This window comes from Scardinius erythrophthalmus, assembly GCF_964197995.2.
Source record: "Scardinius erythrophthalmus genome assembly, chromosome: 10".
Taxonomy (NCBI): Eukaryota; Metazoa; Chordata; class Actinopteri; order Cypriniformes; family Leuciscidae; genus Scardinius; species Scardinius erythrophthalmus.
In genome coordinates this window covers 4,970,000-4,988,348 of record NC_138230.1, presented here as the reverse complement: position 1 = coordinate 4,988,348, position 18,349 = coordinate 4,970,000, and the positions used below count along the sequence as shown (strand labels likewise).

The 18,349-nt window shown below is 36.0% G+C and overlaps 1 protein-coding gene across 1 annotated transcript in view; it reads right to left on the bottom strand.

Annotated features, from left to right (window-relative positions):
* Window positions 1–639: 639 nt before the first annotated feature.
* The window catches only part of LOC308697126 (uncharacterized protein), an 874,503-nt gene continuing 856,793 nt past the window's right edge, over window positions 640–18,349 (bottom strand). The window contains exons 20-23 of the mRNA XM_081376239.1: window positions 7,908–8,081; window positions 2,751–2,924; window positions 2,268–2,441; window positions 640–1,754 (exon numbers count right to left, since the gene is read on the bottom strand). Of these exons, the coding sequence (XP_081232365.1) occupies window positions 1,742–1,754; window positions 2,268–2,441; window positions 2,751–2,924; window positions 7,908–8,081 (535 nt within the window). The 3' untranslated portion in view covers window positions 640–1,741. The remainder of the gene's footprint in view (window positions 1,755–2,267; window positions 2,442–2,750; window positions 2,925–7,907; window positions 8,082–18,349) is intronic.

Here is an 18,349-nt window from a genome sequence, read left to right as displayed (position 1 = left end):
GCATTTATTCAAAATAAAAACATTTCTAACAATATAAATCGTTACCATCACCTTTTATCAATTTAACGCATCCTTGTTGAATTAAAGTACTAATTTAAAAAAAAAAAAATAGTTATTGTTCCCAAACTTTTGAACGGTAGTGTATATTGTTACAAAAGATTTCTATTCTAAATAAATACAGTTCTTTTTAACTTTTTATTCATCAAATAATCCTGAAAAAAGTATCTCAGGTTATAAAAAAAATATTAAGTCAATTAACTGTTTCCAACATTGATCATAAATCAGCATATTAGTATGATTTCTGAAGGATCATAAGACACCAAAGACACAAAAGTACTTGCTGATGAAAATTCAGCTTTGCATCACAAAAATAAATTACATTTTAAAGTATATTAAAAAAGAGAACCATTATTTTAAATTGTAATAATATTTCATAATATTACTGTTTTTTTGTTTGTTTGTTTTGTTTGTTTGTTTTTTTAACTGCAGGCTTGATGAGCATAAGAGACTTCTTTCAAAAACATTAAAAATAGTAATGTTTCCAAACTTTTGACTGGTACTGTATATATATATATATATATATATATATATACATACATACAAGGATAGATGTAAACAAAATCTTAAAAGGTCAATATAAGCCTTCTCTTTAAATAATTTTATTATGCTTTATTAGTGACACATTTGGGTAGAGAATATATTCCAAATCTGAAAATACAGTATGAGAATTAACTGCACAATTACTAGAAATGTTTACCTTGGATATTATACAATTTGCAAGCACAATTTGTGGAAAAAACAACAACAACTGTGAACCAATTATATATTGTCCTTGCATTCTTTCCTGTGGCTCAGTCACACACCTGAATGAAAGGCTAACTACATATGCAGTCTCATTATGCGGGGGCCCATTTTCTCCTCAGGTGTGAATCACGCCCATCTGCATATTGCCTTTCCAAACAAAAAGTGTCGTACAAAATTTAAATCAATGTATTGTTTTATGTGAATGATTAGGAAGGATGATTTTCACATCATTTTGAAGAAAAAACTCTAGGCGACAAAATGCATTATTCAGAAGTCTTATTGACACATATTTAGTATGTGGTTTGTGGCCTTATTTCAGACAATTTCATTTTTTGTTTTTTCAATAACTATGCATAAACATTATTTTCTCAAAAATACAAACATGTACATACATGTTGCTCACATATTATGGTAGCCCTGTTTGTGCTAAATAGACTAGAGTGTAATTACACCTTTGCCATTAATATATTTATAAGCAACTGAAAAAAGCACAAATGTAAGAGCATGTAAGAACATCTCAAGGACCCCAAAAACACCTTAGACCCCAGAGGGTTAAGTGTCTCCAACTAAGCAAGCCAGAGGTGACAGTGGCAGGAACTCAAACTCCATCAGTGACAGAAAGGAGAAGAAAACCTTGTCAGAAACCAGACTCAGTCGCTTAGTTCTCCTCTGGCCAACGAACAGTGTATGATTATGATTCAGGCATTACAGGTCATAGGTCAGATTGGATCTGAACATTCAGAATATTTATCCAGTTTCATCTGGTTAAAGGTTTCCTTGTTTGACTTTGGATTAAGGATTGGATCATTCTGTAAGTTACACAAACACATGTGTGTGTGTGATGATCACTGTGGGTTTGTGTCTGTTGATTCTGTTGAATGTGATTGTGTCTGTAGAGGCTCTTTATGCTCCATCAGCTGATCCAGAGAAGGTCAGACTAACATCTAAACCTGTGTGTAAAACACAGACAGTCAAATTTGTGCAACATTATTGCATTATCCACTTTAGAACAACTAAAAGAAACTACTTAGATGATTAAGTTAGAGATTATAATATAACACTGAGATACCCGATTGTTAAGGCTGTTTTTAAACATTCAGATTTTGATTTTGCTTCTAAGTCACCATGAATGATGACCCTTGACCCTTATCTATAATCCTGTATGACAATCCTTTTTCTGTGTCACTGTGTCAGTTTTATTTATGATAAAGAAACTAGTGATCAATATTTACCATTATCTTTTATTCCCATTGACAATGATAAAAGCAAAATATTGAATTGTTTGAAATAAAAAGAAACTTGAAGATATTTAATTGTTGCTATAAACCATTATTTAAAAAAAATGAATTAAACTCTTATTAAACATGTTTATAGTGAGTAATTCACCATCACAATGAAAGTAAACAAAGAAACTAAATTAACTTTCAATTAAAATATGAACAGTTTTAATAATCACTACTCACAGAAGCGTCTCCAGTTTATAATATGGATCCTCCTTCAGATCAGAGAGCAGCTTCACATTTGAGTCTCTTAGTTTATTTCCATACAGATTCAGTTTTCTCAGGTGTGAGGGGTTTGATCTCAGAGCTGAAGTCAGAGCAGCACAACCTTCATCTGTAACACCACAACCCCTCAACCTGTAGAGAACAATGATACTCTTCAGTCTCTCAGTTCAGGAAACATTGATATAAATACTATGACATATGAATTTCTCCCTTCTGCTCAACAGATTTGTATATGAAAGCAGTTGTCACATCTTCACATCATCCAATCAACTTATCAGAAGTAAAATGACCTCAGAATTTTTGGAAAGAATCTTCTGAAGATTGAACATCCTTTTCAGTAACTTGTTGGTAAACATATTTTGTATATATTATTTTTGTATATCATTCATTATTCACCACAGAAGAGAAACAGACAACGTTGAGACTTTTATAAAATCTTACCACATTATCTCCAGTTTACAGTGAGGATCCTGCAGTAGATCAGAAAGCTGCTTGACTCCTGAATCTCCTACTTTATTCTCAGACAGACTCAGTTCTCTCAGGTGTGAGGGGTTTGATCTCAGAGCTGAAGTCAGAGCAGCACAACCTTCATCTGTAACACCACAATCACTCAACCTGTAGAAAACAATGACACTCTTCAGTCTCTCAGTTCAGGATCTACAGCTCAGGGCTGCGTTTCCCAAAAGCATTGTAAGCCAAAGAAGATCGTAAAAACGATCGTACAACTAATCTTAATATTATGGTCTGTTTCCCAAAAGCATTGTAATTTTAGTAGCACTTGAAAATCATCGTATATCTACGAGTGCTCTGGAGTAATCGTAAATTGTAAAGACAGAGTTATGAGGTCACCTGCAGGTCAACCGGCAGATTACACCTTTATTCAAATGCAATGTGATTAAAAAGTTTTGATTGTACTTTAAGTTTATTGTACACTTTATTACTCGTTTTTTTTTTTTGTTTAAATTAATTTCTAAATGAAATAATTTAAAGGGGCAAAAAACAAAAAACAATATGAATGAACAAACTTTTTTATAAAAGATTAAATATGCTTCAAAATATGCACCACCTCTTCATTCTCTCTGTTAAGTAAGAAGATGGAGGCTGAGGCCTGGGAGGGTTGTTTGTAGGACTAGGAGATGTGCTGGGAGATGGCAGATTAAACTGATAGTTCCTCTGAACATGAAGGACCTGACTCAGGCTCAGGTTGAGTTACCTCTACTCCTCCATGGATGTCAATACCAACACAAAGGCCATCTGAAGCACTTGTGCCAAGTATTGACAAGGCCTTTTCTTTCTCTGCTGTGAGAAGGGAGGCCCACTCATTGGGCCCACCACCTGTTTTATTAAATGTTGTCCTCTGCAGTGCCATTTTTCTTTTAGAAAGGCTTGCCACTTCTTCCTGACCTCCTTCCCTGATCTTTTAATGTCCCTAGTTGCAGTCAGTTTTCTAGCAATATCCTCCTAGATTTTTTGTTTTTGTTTATTTGTTTGAGTGTCCTTAAACCTGCTGAACATAATACGTTTGTATAGCTCCACCTCATCTAAAATGACATTAATCTCCTCTTTTAGAAAAATGTTTTTTTTTTTTTTGGTTCAGCCATTTTGCTGGTGTCTCCACCCGAAAGTTTGTGTTTTTTATAGATTTCAAAATACAAGCGTGTGCTACAATTACGAGCCATTCTACAAGGTGACATTTCAGCATTTGACAAACGGACAGCGACCCTTAAGTAGAACTTAACCCTCGGGGGTCTGAGGTGTTTTCTGGCCCTGGAGGTGTTCTGACATGCTCTGACATTTGTGCTTATTTCTGTTACTTGTGACATTTTCATGGCTAAAGTCTGATTACACTGTATTTAGCACAAACTCTGCTACAATAATATGTCAGCAGCATGTATGTAAAAGTTTGTAGTTTTGAGATAATGACATTTATGCGTGGTTTGTGAAAATACAAAAAAAAATTGTCTCTGAAATAAGGCCATGAAACCCATACTGATTTCAAGATCTTGTTACTATCTTGAGACCACAAGTTACTATCTTGAGGCCACGAGTTACTATCTTGAGGCCACGAGTTACTATCTTGAGGCCACGAGATACTATCTTGAGGCCACGAGATAGTATCTTGAGGCCACGAGATAGTATATTGAGGCCACGAGATAGTATCTTGAGCCCACGAGATACTATCTTGAGCCCACGAGATACTATCTTGAGATACTATATTGATCAAATATTTCTCGAGATACTATATTGATCAAATATTTCTCATCAAATATGTAATTGAATAATATTAAATGTATCATTTTAACAACACTAACCCTTTTGTTCATTGTAAATAGCTAATTTTACCAACATTAGCTAGCTTCTCTACCATAAAATGACAACTCAACCGTTTGGTAGAGCATGTTTTGAAAAAAATATTTGACCCTTATAAGACTTACTTTTTGTTTAATTAAGTTACATAATTCTGTTTAACAACTTCTCTGAAACGATAATATGTCAACAAAATAGTTTTACCTTTAAAAGTCCCGCCGATATGCGTCATCAAAGGATGAGTACATTTTCGCTGTGTCACGTGCTGTTTGAAGGAACAATGAAAAGGCATGCTGCTCACAGACTGCTCACAGTGCCATCTAGTGGATTTTTTTAGCATTGCACAACTACACCAAACAATAGAGATGGCTCATTCAGGTTGAGTTAAGCTTGATGCATTTTTCAATTAAATATAGTGAAACCCTTAGAGGTTTTTTCCTAAAATGTTCGATTTTGACATCTTAATTTCAAAAGGCTATATCTTAAAAGTGATAAAAGAAATAGACTTTCTGTAAATTAGAGAAATATTAAGGATGACCCAAAGTTTATGTAGGGATTACATTTTCCCATCTAATTTGCATATTATGACGTCATATAGTGGCGGCCATCTTGGATTATAGAATTTTCATGAAAAGTCACATGTTTAAATGATAAAATGCAGCATTTCTTTGCCCCAAAAATGTCCCTCACCTTCTGTATGCTATATTGCACAATACTGAATGCTCAGGTAAATAGTAAGTAGTGAACTGTGTAAATCATTACTAATAAATGGTAGAAACAAACTGAATGCATGTAGCGGTTGGCCTTTTGCTGTAGAGATTTTCCATTTACTGCATACAGTAGGCACTCTGTTTCCATCTATGGGGCAAATATATATTATTCATATGACACACAAACACAAGTAGACAAGACCTGTTTAGTTCAAAAGCGCACTCGCCACGGCAAGCCACAGATCATGAGTGAGATGACGAGACAAGACGAGAGACAATGTTAGTTTTTTTTTTTTTTTGGTTGTTGTTTTTTCAAAGGCGCACACATCACAAGGACATGAACACACACAAAACAACACATATTGTACACTACTAAATGGTCAGGGAAATAGATAGTAAATCAACAGTGTAAATCATTACTAATAAATGGCAGACAAAAAAAAAAAGAATTTATGTTGCAGGGCTTTTGCTGTAGAGATAATGACTCCCTATCCATCCAGGTGACATTTCTTGTAGTCATGTCTTTGCGACTCCCCCCCCTGCCTCCACGTTGCCCCCTAACTTTCCTATGAATAGTTCAACCTCGTCTAACATACCCAGTGGCATTAGACAAAGCCTCCACCACAATACTGTCGCCACGATTGCGGAGAGGCACGTCACCATGGCAAGCGCGGTAACAAATCTCCGAGTCCCGCCTCGTTCCCCACAACACTAACACGCCTGCTAACTTCGCTATGAACACTCCGACCCCGGGAAACATTGTTCCCACCACTGACATTGGGCAAAGGACCATATATATTGGGCAAAGGATTCACCGTTTGTGCTTGGTGTAGGGCTATACTTTCACTTTCAGAATCACTGTCATTTTCTGAAGGCAGATAACGTTATTCCCCTTCAGAATCAGGGTCCGCGAATAGAAGACCCAACACTTCATTGCGGGTAAGCTTTATTGATGCCATTAGATAATAATAATAATAATAATAATAATCTAATGCAAATACTCGCTGACGTTGACAATATTGCTCTGATAAAACGGCTCATTCGCACACTAGCTCCGCTTTTGTTCACACTTATTCAATGCGCTCTAGCTCGAAGATTTTGTATAGAAACATGACGTTTTTTTGAGTCGGGGATGAAGTATGACATGTCTGCTAACTAGTGGAGGGGAGGTCGAACGAAATTTGACACCCTATTTGACAAAATCGGCCATTTTATTCAGTGCCGCATCTTGTCGAGTAAACTCGACCGTGGCGCCTAGAGGGTTAAAGTGTGGTCTACCAAACGGTTGAGTAGTACCTTAAAGGGTTAAAATAAAGTGTAACCGAATATTCTTTTTTTTAATTCAAGTACCCAAAAATCATCAACATATCTGTATATGAACACGGTTGTCACGTCTTTACATCATCCAGTCATGTTTAATCTATCATTAATATTGTAAAATGATGTCAGACACATTGGAAAGAATGTAATGAAAATAAAAGTAACATTCCCATTAACCTCCTGGGACCCAGAAAAAAAAAGGTTTTGGAATTTAGTTTTTTTCCATGTCATCACACTGTTTAGAGCACAATAAACAAATGGTAAAAAAAAACATTTTTGAAAAATAATATTTTATTCATAAGTTATGCTATGTCCTCTGTAGTGGACACCAGGACTAAGTTGTTTAAAAAATAAAATGACATGAAATTATATGTATAGGCAAAAACAATGGGATTTTTTTTTTTCAATCACCAATAAATTTGGGGGTTTCAGGATTTTTTCAACCAAAATTTGTATAAAGATTATTCTCAACTATGTTATGAAAGAAATAACGGAATGAATTGATACACCATTTTACTTTATGCAATATGTGGGTAAAATGTCCATAAATTAATATTCCCATTCAATGCAATGTATCTATAAACTGTATCTAATTTGCACCTTAATGTGTTCTTGGAGCAACATTTAATGAAAAAAGAAGTGTAATAATTGGAGTAATAATTGGCAACATTTTAATAATAATATCTAATATTTCATAGGAATATTGATGTATAATTTATTTCCATATTCACTTGTTGTGTCTCACAAAATGCCTGATAAACATGATTTAAGTCTTGATGTCCTCTATAGTGGACATGTATGAAATCAATGCCCTGTTCTGGAACAGATTTTTTTTTTTTTTTTTGAAACCCCATAACATTTTCCTGAGATGTTGTTTTATGAAATACAATTTGAAAAGTAGTCCAATTTAAATTATAATTACAATATATTATCATATTTCCATAAGAATGCTACATTTGATCACTAAATTAATGTCAGACATATTTAAAGACCAAGGAGAAGTTGATTTCATGGTGAAACCTCCAAACATTTGGTGTCTCTGAAAAGTCCTGAATGTGCTCTTTACAGGACACCCAGGTTGTGTCATGTGACATGTATGATGTCAGAGAAATTCACTAAAATATAATGTCCACTACAGTGGACAAAAGTCTATTCTTGGGTCCCAGGAGGTTAATAATTTCACAGTAGATTTTTTTTGTATGTCAATCATTGTTTACCATTAAAATAGAGGAGTATGTTGGAAATTTTTATACAATCTTACTTGAGTTTCCCCAGTTTACAGTGAGGATCCTGCAGTAGATCAGTAAGCTGCTTGACTCCTGAATCTCCTACTTTATTAAATGACAGATCCAGTTCTCTCAGGTGTGAGGGGTTTGATCTCAGAGCTGAAGTCAGAGCAGCACAACCTTCGTCTGTAACACCACAATTCAATAACCTGTAGAGAACAATGGTACTCTTTAGTCTCTCAGTTCAGGAAACACTGATATAAATGATAAGATATGAATTTCTCCTCAACAGATTTGTATGTAAAAGCAGTTGTCACCTCTTCACATCATCCAATCATGCTTATAACTATTGTTGTGGAAAATATTAGGGGTGTAACGATACACAAAACTGACGGTTCGGTACGTCCCACGGTTTTGACGTCTCGGTTCGGTTCATTTCGGTGGGGTGGGGGGTTTAGAAAGCTAAAATTGTTTCTTTTTTTTTAAACAGTGCTTTAATTAACAAAGTGTGTCCTTGTCTTTAAATTAATTCAATTACAAGTAAACATTTCGCAAGGATAAAAAAAAATTATCTGCTAATCCTGTAAACTATATAGGAGCTCTTACTTGCACATTACTATAACATTAAAGCTTAACAACAGAGCCTAGACTTTTAGCCTAAATTCAGTTGCTATTTATTTTTAGATATAATAATAATAATAATCAACACTTAAGTAACAAATTGTATGAAAACATGTATACTGCACATAAGGCAGTTTTTACATTAACATATATTTTTACTCTAATTTATTATTGAAATATAATACTTTACACAGTTGCTGTCATTTTCATGACAGATATTTTAAACATACATTAAATAATCAAGATTTCATTAACAGGTTAAGTAAAATATAATATATATATATGTTAATATAGTGCATTTATTTAGTGAAAGAGTTCATTTTCTTAGCAAACCAACAAGCTGTGGACACTGAATGAGCGATTACACGAGTTATGATGCCTTTCAGTAAGTATACTGTATCTTTCAACACACCTTCAGGTGTCCATTCATGTTTATTCTGTAACTGAGGAAGAGAATCGCGTTTACTCGTGCTCCGCGCTGCCGCTTGAAATGAGAAGCTTAGTACGGTGATCTGCCACATCAACATCAAAGAGTGCCAAAACTACATTTAATGTTTGGATTTCGTGATCAAATAGACAGAATTTGAAAGATTACACCTTGCTTATTATCGAAAGTAACAAAACACTGAGCTTATTGCGATTAATTTTTGCGGGCGAGGCGGGCGTCCTTGGTACGCCATGAGAGTATCGCGATTCGTATCGTGGGTGGTGTATCGCGGTTTTTCGGTTCGGTTCGAATATCGTTACACCCCTAGAAAATGTGCAATTGTCCTGTTACAATTATGCCTTTTTGTAAACTAGTTACCTGTAAATAATAAAACTATATTTAATTGAAACTAAGAAGCTTGCCTGCCAAAAGTCTTTGATTTCTAAAAAACTGAACTGAACAGACCACGAAGAAGTCTTCTGACCTATAGATTGTGAGTATGAAAATTCAGATGCTTATAATTTAGGACAGATTTAACGTACTTTACCTAACCTGAAAATAATCAAAATAAGGTTAAAGTTGTCTAGAAAGGGGGCGCTAGCGAGCAGGCAATGGAGTAGGTTGCAAGTTTAGAGAGCTCTGCACAAATTATATTTTTTTACCCTTTTAAATGGTGCTTTAGTCGAATGTGTGATACAAAAAGACTATCAAGACTGTCCTGCATCTTTGAAGACGATTTATCCCCTGAATAAATGTAAATGGCGAACAACCTGCGTAAATACAAATATACGGGCAAGGCCTCTGCTAACAAGACGAGCACCGACTCACCTAGCGTTGGCACCGGCGCTAACACGACACCCGAGATGGCTGAACAAGCTCATCAAACTGGAGAAAAGATTGATATGACGACGGAGATGAAGGAAGAGTTATTGTCCTCTATAAAAACGGAGATGACCACGTTTTTTCAAACCGAGTTAAAGTCAATCATGTCTAAAGAGTTTGATGGAGTTAGATCAGAGCTACAAGCAGTGAGACAGGAGATAGCTAACAACACATCAGCTTTTCGGTCAGACCTGGAAGTGATTAGAACAACTGTGTCGGACATGGAAAGAGGACTCTCAGGATGCTCGGATGATATCACAGAGCTACAAAACTCGGTGCGCAAGCTGGAGGAAAATGTTCAAAATCTACAGGAGAAATGCTTGGACATGGAAGGCCGAATGCGGAGGTCAAATATCCGCATTATGAATGTAGCTGAGGAAGATGGTTCCAGCACCCCTGCTTCTGTTTCAAGGCTGATTAAAAAAGTCCTTAAAATGGATAAAGACGTGCTGATTGACAGATCCCACCGCTCTTTACAGGCGAAATGGATGGATGGCAAACCAAGAGCGATTATAGCAAAATTGCACTACTATCAAGATTGTGTCGAAATCCTCCACCGCGCACGGGAATCTGGCCCGCTACAACACAACGGCTCAACCATACTCATCTTTTCTGACTATCCACCGAGCGTAGCCCGCGCCAGGTCGGCGTTCAACGAGGTCCGCAAACTACTTCGAGGACGAGAGGGGGTTCGCTATGGTCTCCTACATCCAGCCCGATTTCAGATCACGTATAACGGGACAGATAAGCAGTTTCAAGACGCAGCGGAGGCCATGGCGTATGTTAAGGACAACATTCTGCGTGAGGTGGCTTAGCTTCGCTTGTCTAAGTCTGGTAAACAATAATGCAAAATACAACAAGGAGGCTTGTTGATGTGGGACTACAGTTAAGTTAATTTCATTTAAGGCCCCTTTTTTTGTTTTTGTTTTTGTCAATGAAAGGTTGTGCTAAAGTCACTGTTATGTTTATATGTAATGGATTTTATCTCTTTTTTGTATTATTATTATTATTATTTTTATTTTTTTTCACTCTTAAAGTCTGTTAGAAGATAAAAAGCACCACTCTTCCTTTATTTTTCTATTTAATCTGAAACATTGGGGTTATATTAACCCTCTGAGGTCGGCAAACGCGCCGCGCGTTTTGCCGTATTTTTTTTCACATTGTAGCACTATAAACTTAAATTACTCCATCATTTATGGTCATACAGAAAAAAGAAATATAAAAAAAGAATCTGTGATATTTTTACTTTTGTAGGTGTCCACTTACAATCAAATCAAAACATTGTGCTTTTGTAAAATAAAGAAAATAAAGAAAATAAACAGGGTGTGCGTTCTGCCTTTTTTTTCTTGAGCACGTCTATAAACTGAAACAAAACTCAGCGAATACTTGTCACACATTTATGAGCCATATACCTTTATAAACATTTAAGTGTGTACTTTTAAATGATCGGATTCAAACTGAAAACAAATATTCTCTGTTTAAGTAATTTGTATAAAACCAACAAGATGTCCAGCTTCTCAAACGCTTCCTAATTATTTTTTTATTTGAACACGCCCACTCGCGCAAGAGACATTCACATGCAAATCTCCACATGGAACGCGATTGCGCTCATTAGGCCTACCTCAAAAACAAAACACCAAAACACTTCACAAGTCTCTGCTTTTCGTCGAGTCTGAAAGATGCGCGGTGAGCTTACATTGGAATTACCTCAGAAGAAGAAGAACGCGATTTGAGGACAAGAAAGATGTAAGGTAAGAAATTCTTACATATTAGTTTGTTATTGTTGCATAAATTTCACATTGCAGTTGAACTGTTGCTAGATATATGGTAAATATTATAATATTTAGACCCGTGTTTACTGTTACTGTGTTTGTGGATATCTGCTCAAATGTAGATAGATATGTGGTAACCATAATGTTTTATATTTGAGCGCGATCGCGTTTGAATGTATCATATTTGGATCGCGATCGCGTTTGAAAAGCACCAAACGGCTTCATGTTTTTACTATTATCTCATTTTATATCATCATAACGAATGGAAACATTTGAAGTAACATGATAATCAATATATTTTTCTCTAGCTTAGTTTTTACTGAAATATTTTGGAAGATTTATAGGCTGATATGGTTATTGTTATTATTATTTTATGCAGCACTGCGCATAGCCTATGCCCACAGGGCACAACAAATTTTAAAAAGCAATTTTAACCAGAAAAATCTCAAATTTATTCCCAAAATCGTGCAGGCCTATAGTTTCTCTTGATATCAGTATGTTCACTTTTTTTTCTTTTTTTTTTTCAGGGCCCAGATGCCACTCCTGCTGACTTCAACATTCACATGAGTCTCTGTGATGAACATGGTAAAGTGAAAATCAAACACCTTGGAAATGAAAGGTATGTACAATGTTTTTAGGAATGGCACAAAGGTCTCTGTCTTTGGATAATTGTTTTCAATGAGTGTTTTTTTGTCATTTGTTTTGTATCTTTGGATTATGTTGTGTTGTAAATAAATCCAAAAAATCTAAAAAATCTAAAAGCCATTCTTTTTTAAATCTCCTCATTCTTTGTGCAAGGTTGCTCAGAATCACAGGGCCTGATAGCTCCTAATAGGGCCATTAGGGAGTGTCTTTGTCTTTCTCAGGTGTGGAAAGCTTACATATTAATGAGCTCCCGCATAAAGCTTTTTTCACACAAAACACGTCGTAAAATGTTTAAATCAATATATTGTCTTATCTGAATGAGCAGTCAGGGTAATTTTCACATAGTTTTGGAGCAAATATTCTAGGCTACGTCATACAATTTTCAAAAGTCTTGTGAAGAAATAATCAGTATGGGTTTCATGATCTTATTTCAGTGAGAATTTTTTTTTGTATTTTCACAAACCACGCATAAATGTCATTATCTCAAAACTACAAACTTTTACATACAAGCTGCTGATATATTATTGTAGCAGAGTTTGTGCTGAATACAGTGTAATTAGACTTGAGCCATGAAAATGTCACAAGTAACAGAAATAAGCACAAATGTCAGAGCATGTCAGAACACCTCCAAGGCCCAGAAAACACCTCAGACCCCAGAGGGTTAAATATTTTGTTATTATGTCTGTGCAGAGCAAGCTGCAGAGCTAGAGTACTTTTAAAAAGCACTTTATGTGTGGATTTGTTATTTGTGAGGGGTTATTATCTCACCATGTTCTAGTTGGTGACTGGGGAAGTTACCGTTGCACTAAATTGACTGCTCCTATTTTTTGTTTTGCTAACTTTAGGTTGGGGGAGGGACTATCTTCTATTTATGTGGCGCAAATGTTACTTAGGCTGGATCCGTACTACAATTTATAAATACTTAACACTAATATAAATGAACGCTCACACTGATGTATCAGGCACTTGCCAGATAAACTTTGTCAGTTGGAATGTTAAATCACTAAATCACCCAGTGAAACGCCGAAAAGTACTCTCACACCTTAAGGAGCTGAATGCAGATATTGCCTTCCTGCAAGAAACCCATTTGAACACATCTGACCATTTTATGCTTAGGGGGTAGGGGTGTAACGATACGCGTATTCGTATCGAACCGTTCGGTACAAGGCTTTCGGTTCGGTTTTCGGTACGCACTACGTACCGAACGGTTCGCTGGACCATTTTTTCTGCCGACCAAAATTTCGTCATTTCAAATGAAGGCGCGTCGCGGGTGGCAAGCGTGCTCATAGAGGCTGGCGCGACCACCATCACCAACATCAACTGGCAAACGCAATGTAAGGAACGAAACTGAGCTACTCTTATTGTGTTTGTGTGGACCGTTTATCAGTTTTGACCTGTGAAGCGGGACTCGCGAGCCCTATGCGCGAGCCTGATCAAGCAACACTACCACACAGCGCTAGAGATCCAGACCAGTAAAGAAAGCATTTGAAATCAATTGAATTCGCCACTGAAGTAATAACATCGCTGCGAGATCTAGTGAGAAACATGCACATTTCTCTGTTATTAACGGATCAAACAGCGCTGACATGGAAACCAGGAAGAAACATCATGCCATGAATGAACTGGCCGGTGTCCACAGATCAACAACATTCACCGTGGTTTTTTTGTAGTAACACTAACTGCAAGGTATGGAAGTTTGTTAGGAATAGTGGGCTATAATGCTTTCAAGTAACATTACGTCGGTTTTATTTTGACATTATGAATACAATTGCTGCCGTCAAATGTTAATCTGAACTTAAATAAACCTTTGTTTATAACTAGCCTACTACTACAATATTACATTTTATTTTGTCCAAAAGGAGCTGTTTTGTTTTATATGCTCATAAGAAGAGTCAAGTATAGCTCCATTATAGCTCAGTAAAAAAAAAAAAACATACTTTATGATGTTAGTTTTAATAAATAAACCAATAATAAAAAAAAAATAATAATTCAAGGAAATTTCTCTGGCATTTATTTATTTTTGCTGTATGGAGAACATACCGAACCGTACCTTACCGAACCGTGACACAAGTGTATCGTATCGAACCGAACTGTGAATTTTGTGAACCGTTACACCCCTATTAGGGGGGGGTGGGTGGGACAAATTTTCCACTCTATTTTTCATTCTAAATCTAGGGGAACAGCTATTTTGATCAAAAAGACTATCCCGTTTGTAGTGTCAAAAGTTGATGCTGACTCTGCTGGCCGTTATGTAATAGTAGTGGGCAGACTGAACGGTACCCCAGTAGTTCTAGTGAATGTGTACGCACCTAACTGGGATGATAATGCATTCTTTACCAGCCTCTTCTCTCGAATACCTGATATAGATACACATCAGGTCATATTAGGAGGAGATATTAATTGTGTACTGTCGTCCTCATTGGATCGCAGTTCACCCAAGACCATGCAACTAACTCATTCAACAGTAGTACTTAATCAGCTTCTTAAAACTTATGGCATGACTGATGTTTGGCGCTTTCAGAATCCTGGGCGCAGATGTTACTCCTTCTATTCAACGGTTCACAAAACATACTCTCGAATCGATTATTTTTTTGTTGATAATAGTTTACTTTCACTAGTCAGTAAATGTGAATACCAGGCAATAGTGATATCAGACCCCGCACCACTGTTAATTACTTTAAATTTGCCTACTACATGCAGTGGATATCGGCCGTGGCGATTTAATCCATTACTACTCTCAGATACTGAGTTTGTTAAATTTATTTCCAAGGAAATACATGAGTTTTTAGAGCATAACCGGACCCCAGGGGTGTCTTACTGTCTAATTTGGGAAACGTTAAAAGCCTATCTCAGAGGCCAAATCATATCGTATAGTGCCAGTGTAAAGAAAAAAACAACAGGAAAGGCTTAAAAGGATAGAAAGTGATATTCTGCTAATTGATTGGGTTCTTTCACACTCGCCATCGGTTGATTTATTTAAGGAACGATTGGCTCTTCAGACAGAATTCAATCTGTTATCTACGAAACTTATTGAGAACCTTTTAAAAAAATCCAGACATAAGTCTTATGAACACGGTGAAAAAATAGGAAAAATCTTAGCTCATCAACTACGGCAACAAAGTGTTGACCAGTCAATCCTTGAAATTACTGATGAACACGACAAAAAATTAACTGATCCATTAGAGATTAATAATAGGTTTAAGGAGTATTATTCGCAATTATATACATCTGAATCCAGTAGAAATGAGGTATTGTTTGACTCATTTTTCAGCAAATTTACTCTGCCCACTATTGATAAACAATATGCCTCAGATTTGGAAAGACCATTCTCAAAGGCTGAAATATTGAAAGCAATTGCCACCATGCAAAGTGGAAAGTCACCGGGGCCAGATGGTTTTCCGAGCGAATTTTTCAAAAAATTCTCCTCACAGCTTTCCCCTATTTTACTCGCTGTCTATGATGAGTCCTTCATTTCAGGGTCTTTACCAGAAACCATGAGACAAGCAGTTATTTCTTTAATTCATAAAAAGGGTAAAAGTAAATTAGATTGTAGCTCATATCGACCTATATCATTGTTAAACGTTGATAGTAAAATATTTGCCAAACTTTTAGCATGTCTATTAGAGATTGTTATACCTTCAATAGTGTCTGATGATCAGACAGGCTTTATCAAAAATCGATATTCATTCTACAATATACGCAGACTTCTGAATATCCTTCACTATCCCACTCCACCCGATATACCTGAGGTGCTTCTGTAACTTGATGCTGAAAAAGCATTTGATCGGGTGGAGTGGGACTACCTCTTCTATACCTTGAAGAAATTTGGCTTTGGTGCCAAATTCATTTCATGGATTAATGTTTTATATTCCTCTCCTGTAGCAGCAATTCGGACAAACAATAACATATCATCCTTTTTCCAATTAGGCCGCGGGACTAGGCAGGGTTGCCCATTATCAACCTCATTATTTGCACTGATGATTGAGCCCCTGGCAGTGGCAATACGGTCCGATAATACTATTAAAGGCATACTGAGGGGTGAATCCGAACATAAAGTGTCCCTTTATGCGGATGATACTCTCTTGTATGTGTCTGAGCCGCTTAGGACCCTGCCTCGTCTACTGTCATTACTTGGTAGTTTTGGAAAAATATCAGGATATAAAATAAATATGCAAAAAAGTGAACTTATGCCAATTAACACTGCAGCCAGACTTATCACATTTAACTCCTTACCATTTAAATTGAGTAAAGATAAATTTAAGTATTTAGGTATATGGGTTACTAATAATTACAAGAACCTCTATAAAACAAATTTTATTCCATTGATAGATTCTATAAAACAAGATTTTGAGTGTTGGGGTACACTACCGCTATCTCTAGGAGGCAGGATAAACACAGTCAAGATGAATATCCTACCTAGATTTCTATATCTGTTCCAGTGTATCCCAATATTTTTAACCAAATCGTTCTTCATATTGATAGACAAGCTGGTATCAGCTTTTATATGGAATGGGAAAAATGCATGCATCCGGAAAAGTGTTTTGTGGCGACATCGAGAACATGGAGGACTATCATTACCCAATTTTCAGTATTATTATTGGGCAGCCAATGCTCATTCTATGTTATATTGGTTTAATTCACATACTGGTGGTCCTAAATGGCTGACCCTTGAAAACTTGTCATGCCATCCTGCTTCTTTACATGCATTACTCTGCTCAACATTTCCATCACCTCATCCAATATATAAATACTCTCTGAATCCAGTGGTTAAGCACTCCTTCAAAATATGGGGACAGTTTAGAAGACATTTTTCACTTAATGATGTATCAGTCTATGCTCCCATAGTAAGAAATCACATGTTTACCCCTTCTATTATAGATGACTCTTTTGGTGTCTGGTCTGTAAACGGCCTTAGGGTACTAAAGGATATGTATATTGAAGGTACTTTTGCAACCTTTCAGCAAGTGAAAACCAAATTCCAAATTCCCAACACTCACTTCTTTAAATATCTTCAACTTCGCAGTTTTGTAGCATCATCTGTTAGTCACTTTCCCTCATTACCACCTGAGTCACTTCTTGAGACTGTTCTAAAAGTAAATCCATACTCTAAGGGGGCCATTAGTAAAATCTATAATGCAATGAATACTCATAATATGGGACTTCTAGCTCACGTGAAAAGATTGTGGGAAGAGGAACTGGCTATAGGAATCTCTGAGGATGTATGGGAATTTGTATTGAAAAACATTCACTCATCTTCAATATGTCAAAGACATCGAGTGATCCAATTTAAAGTTGTTCATAAATTGCATTGGTCTAAAGTAAAACTGGCAAAATTTAAATCAGACATAGATCCTCGCTGTGATAGAGGTGAAGCCGAACCAGGCACTCTGTCTCACATGGTTTGGTTCTGTCAAAAACTTGAAGATTTTTGGAAGTCTATATTTAAATTTATTTCCGACACATTGGGGACAGTCATAGAGCCTGATGCCATGATCTCTGTATTTGCCACTGTACCACAGCATTTTCATTTAAATCAAAACAACAAAAGCCTCATAGCATTTTCCACTCTTTTAGCTCGATGGCAGATACTGTTTAAATGGAAAGATAAGTCTCCTCCAACTTTTAAAATGTGGCTCATTGATCTTTTATACAATCTGACCATGGAAAAAATAAGATATGCTACAGCAGGCTGTGCCTATAAATTTTTTGATATCTGGCAACCAGTTCTGGACCAAATTAGGAAGGTGGATCCCTCTCTAATCTCAATTTCAGTGGAGTAATATACTGTACATACTTGTGCTCTCTTCTTTAAAACATGTTAATGATTGTTTTTGTTTTTTTTCAAATGAATATGTGTATTGGTGCAACAAGTGGGGATTGTTCTTGGGTGGGTTGGTTAACATAAAAAGAAAATGTATTGTAAAGTCTATCTTATGTTTGATAAGATGTCCAATAAAAACACTCTGAGGAAAAAAAAGTTGTCTAGAAATATGCACCATAAAACACTATCAAAAAACTATCAAAAGTAAAATGACCTCAGAAGCTTTGGAAAGAATCTAATGAAGATTAAACATCCTTTTCAGTTACTTGATGGTAAACCTTTTTTTGTATATTTTTTTTGTATATCATT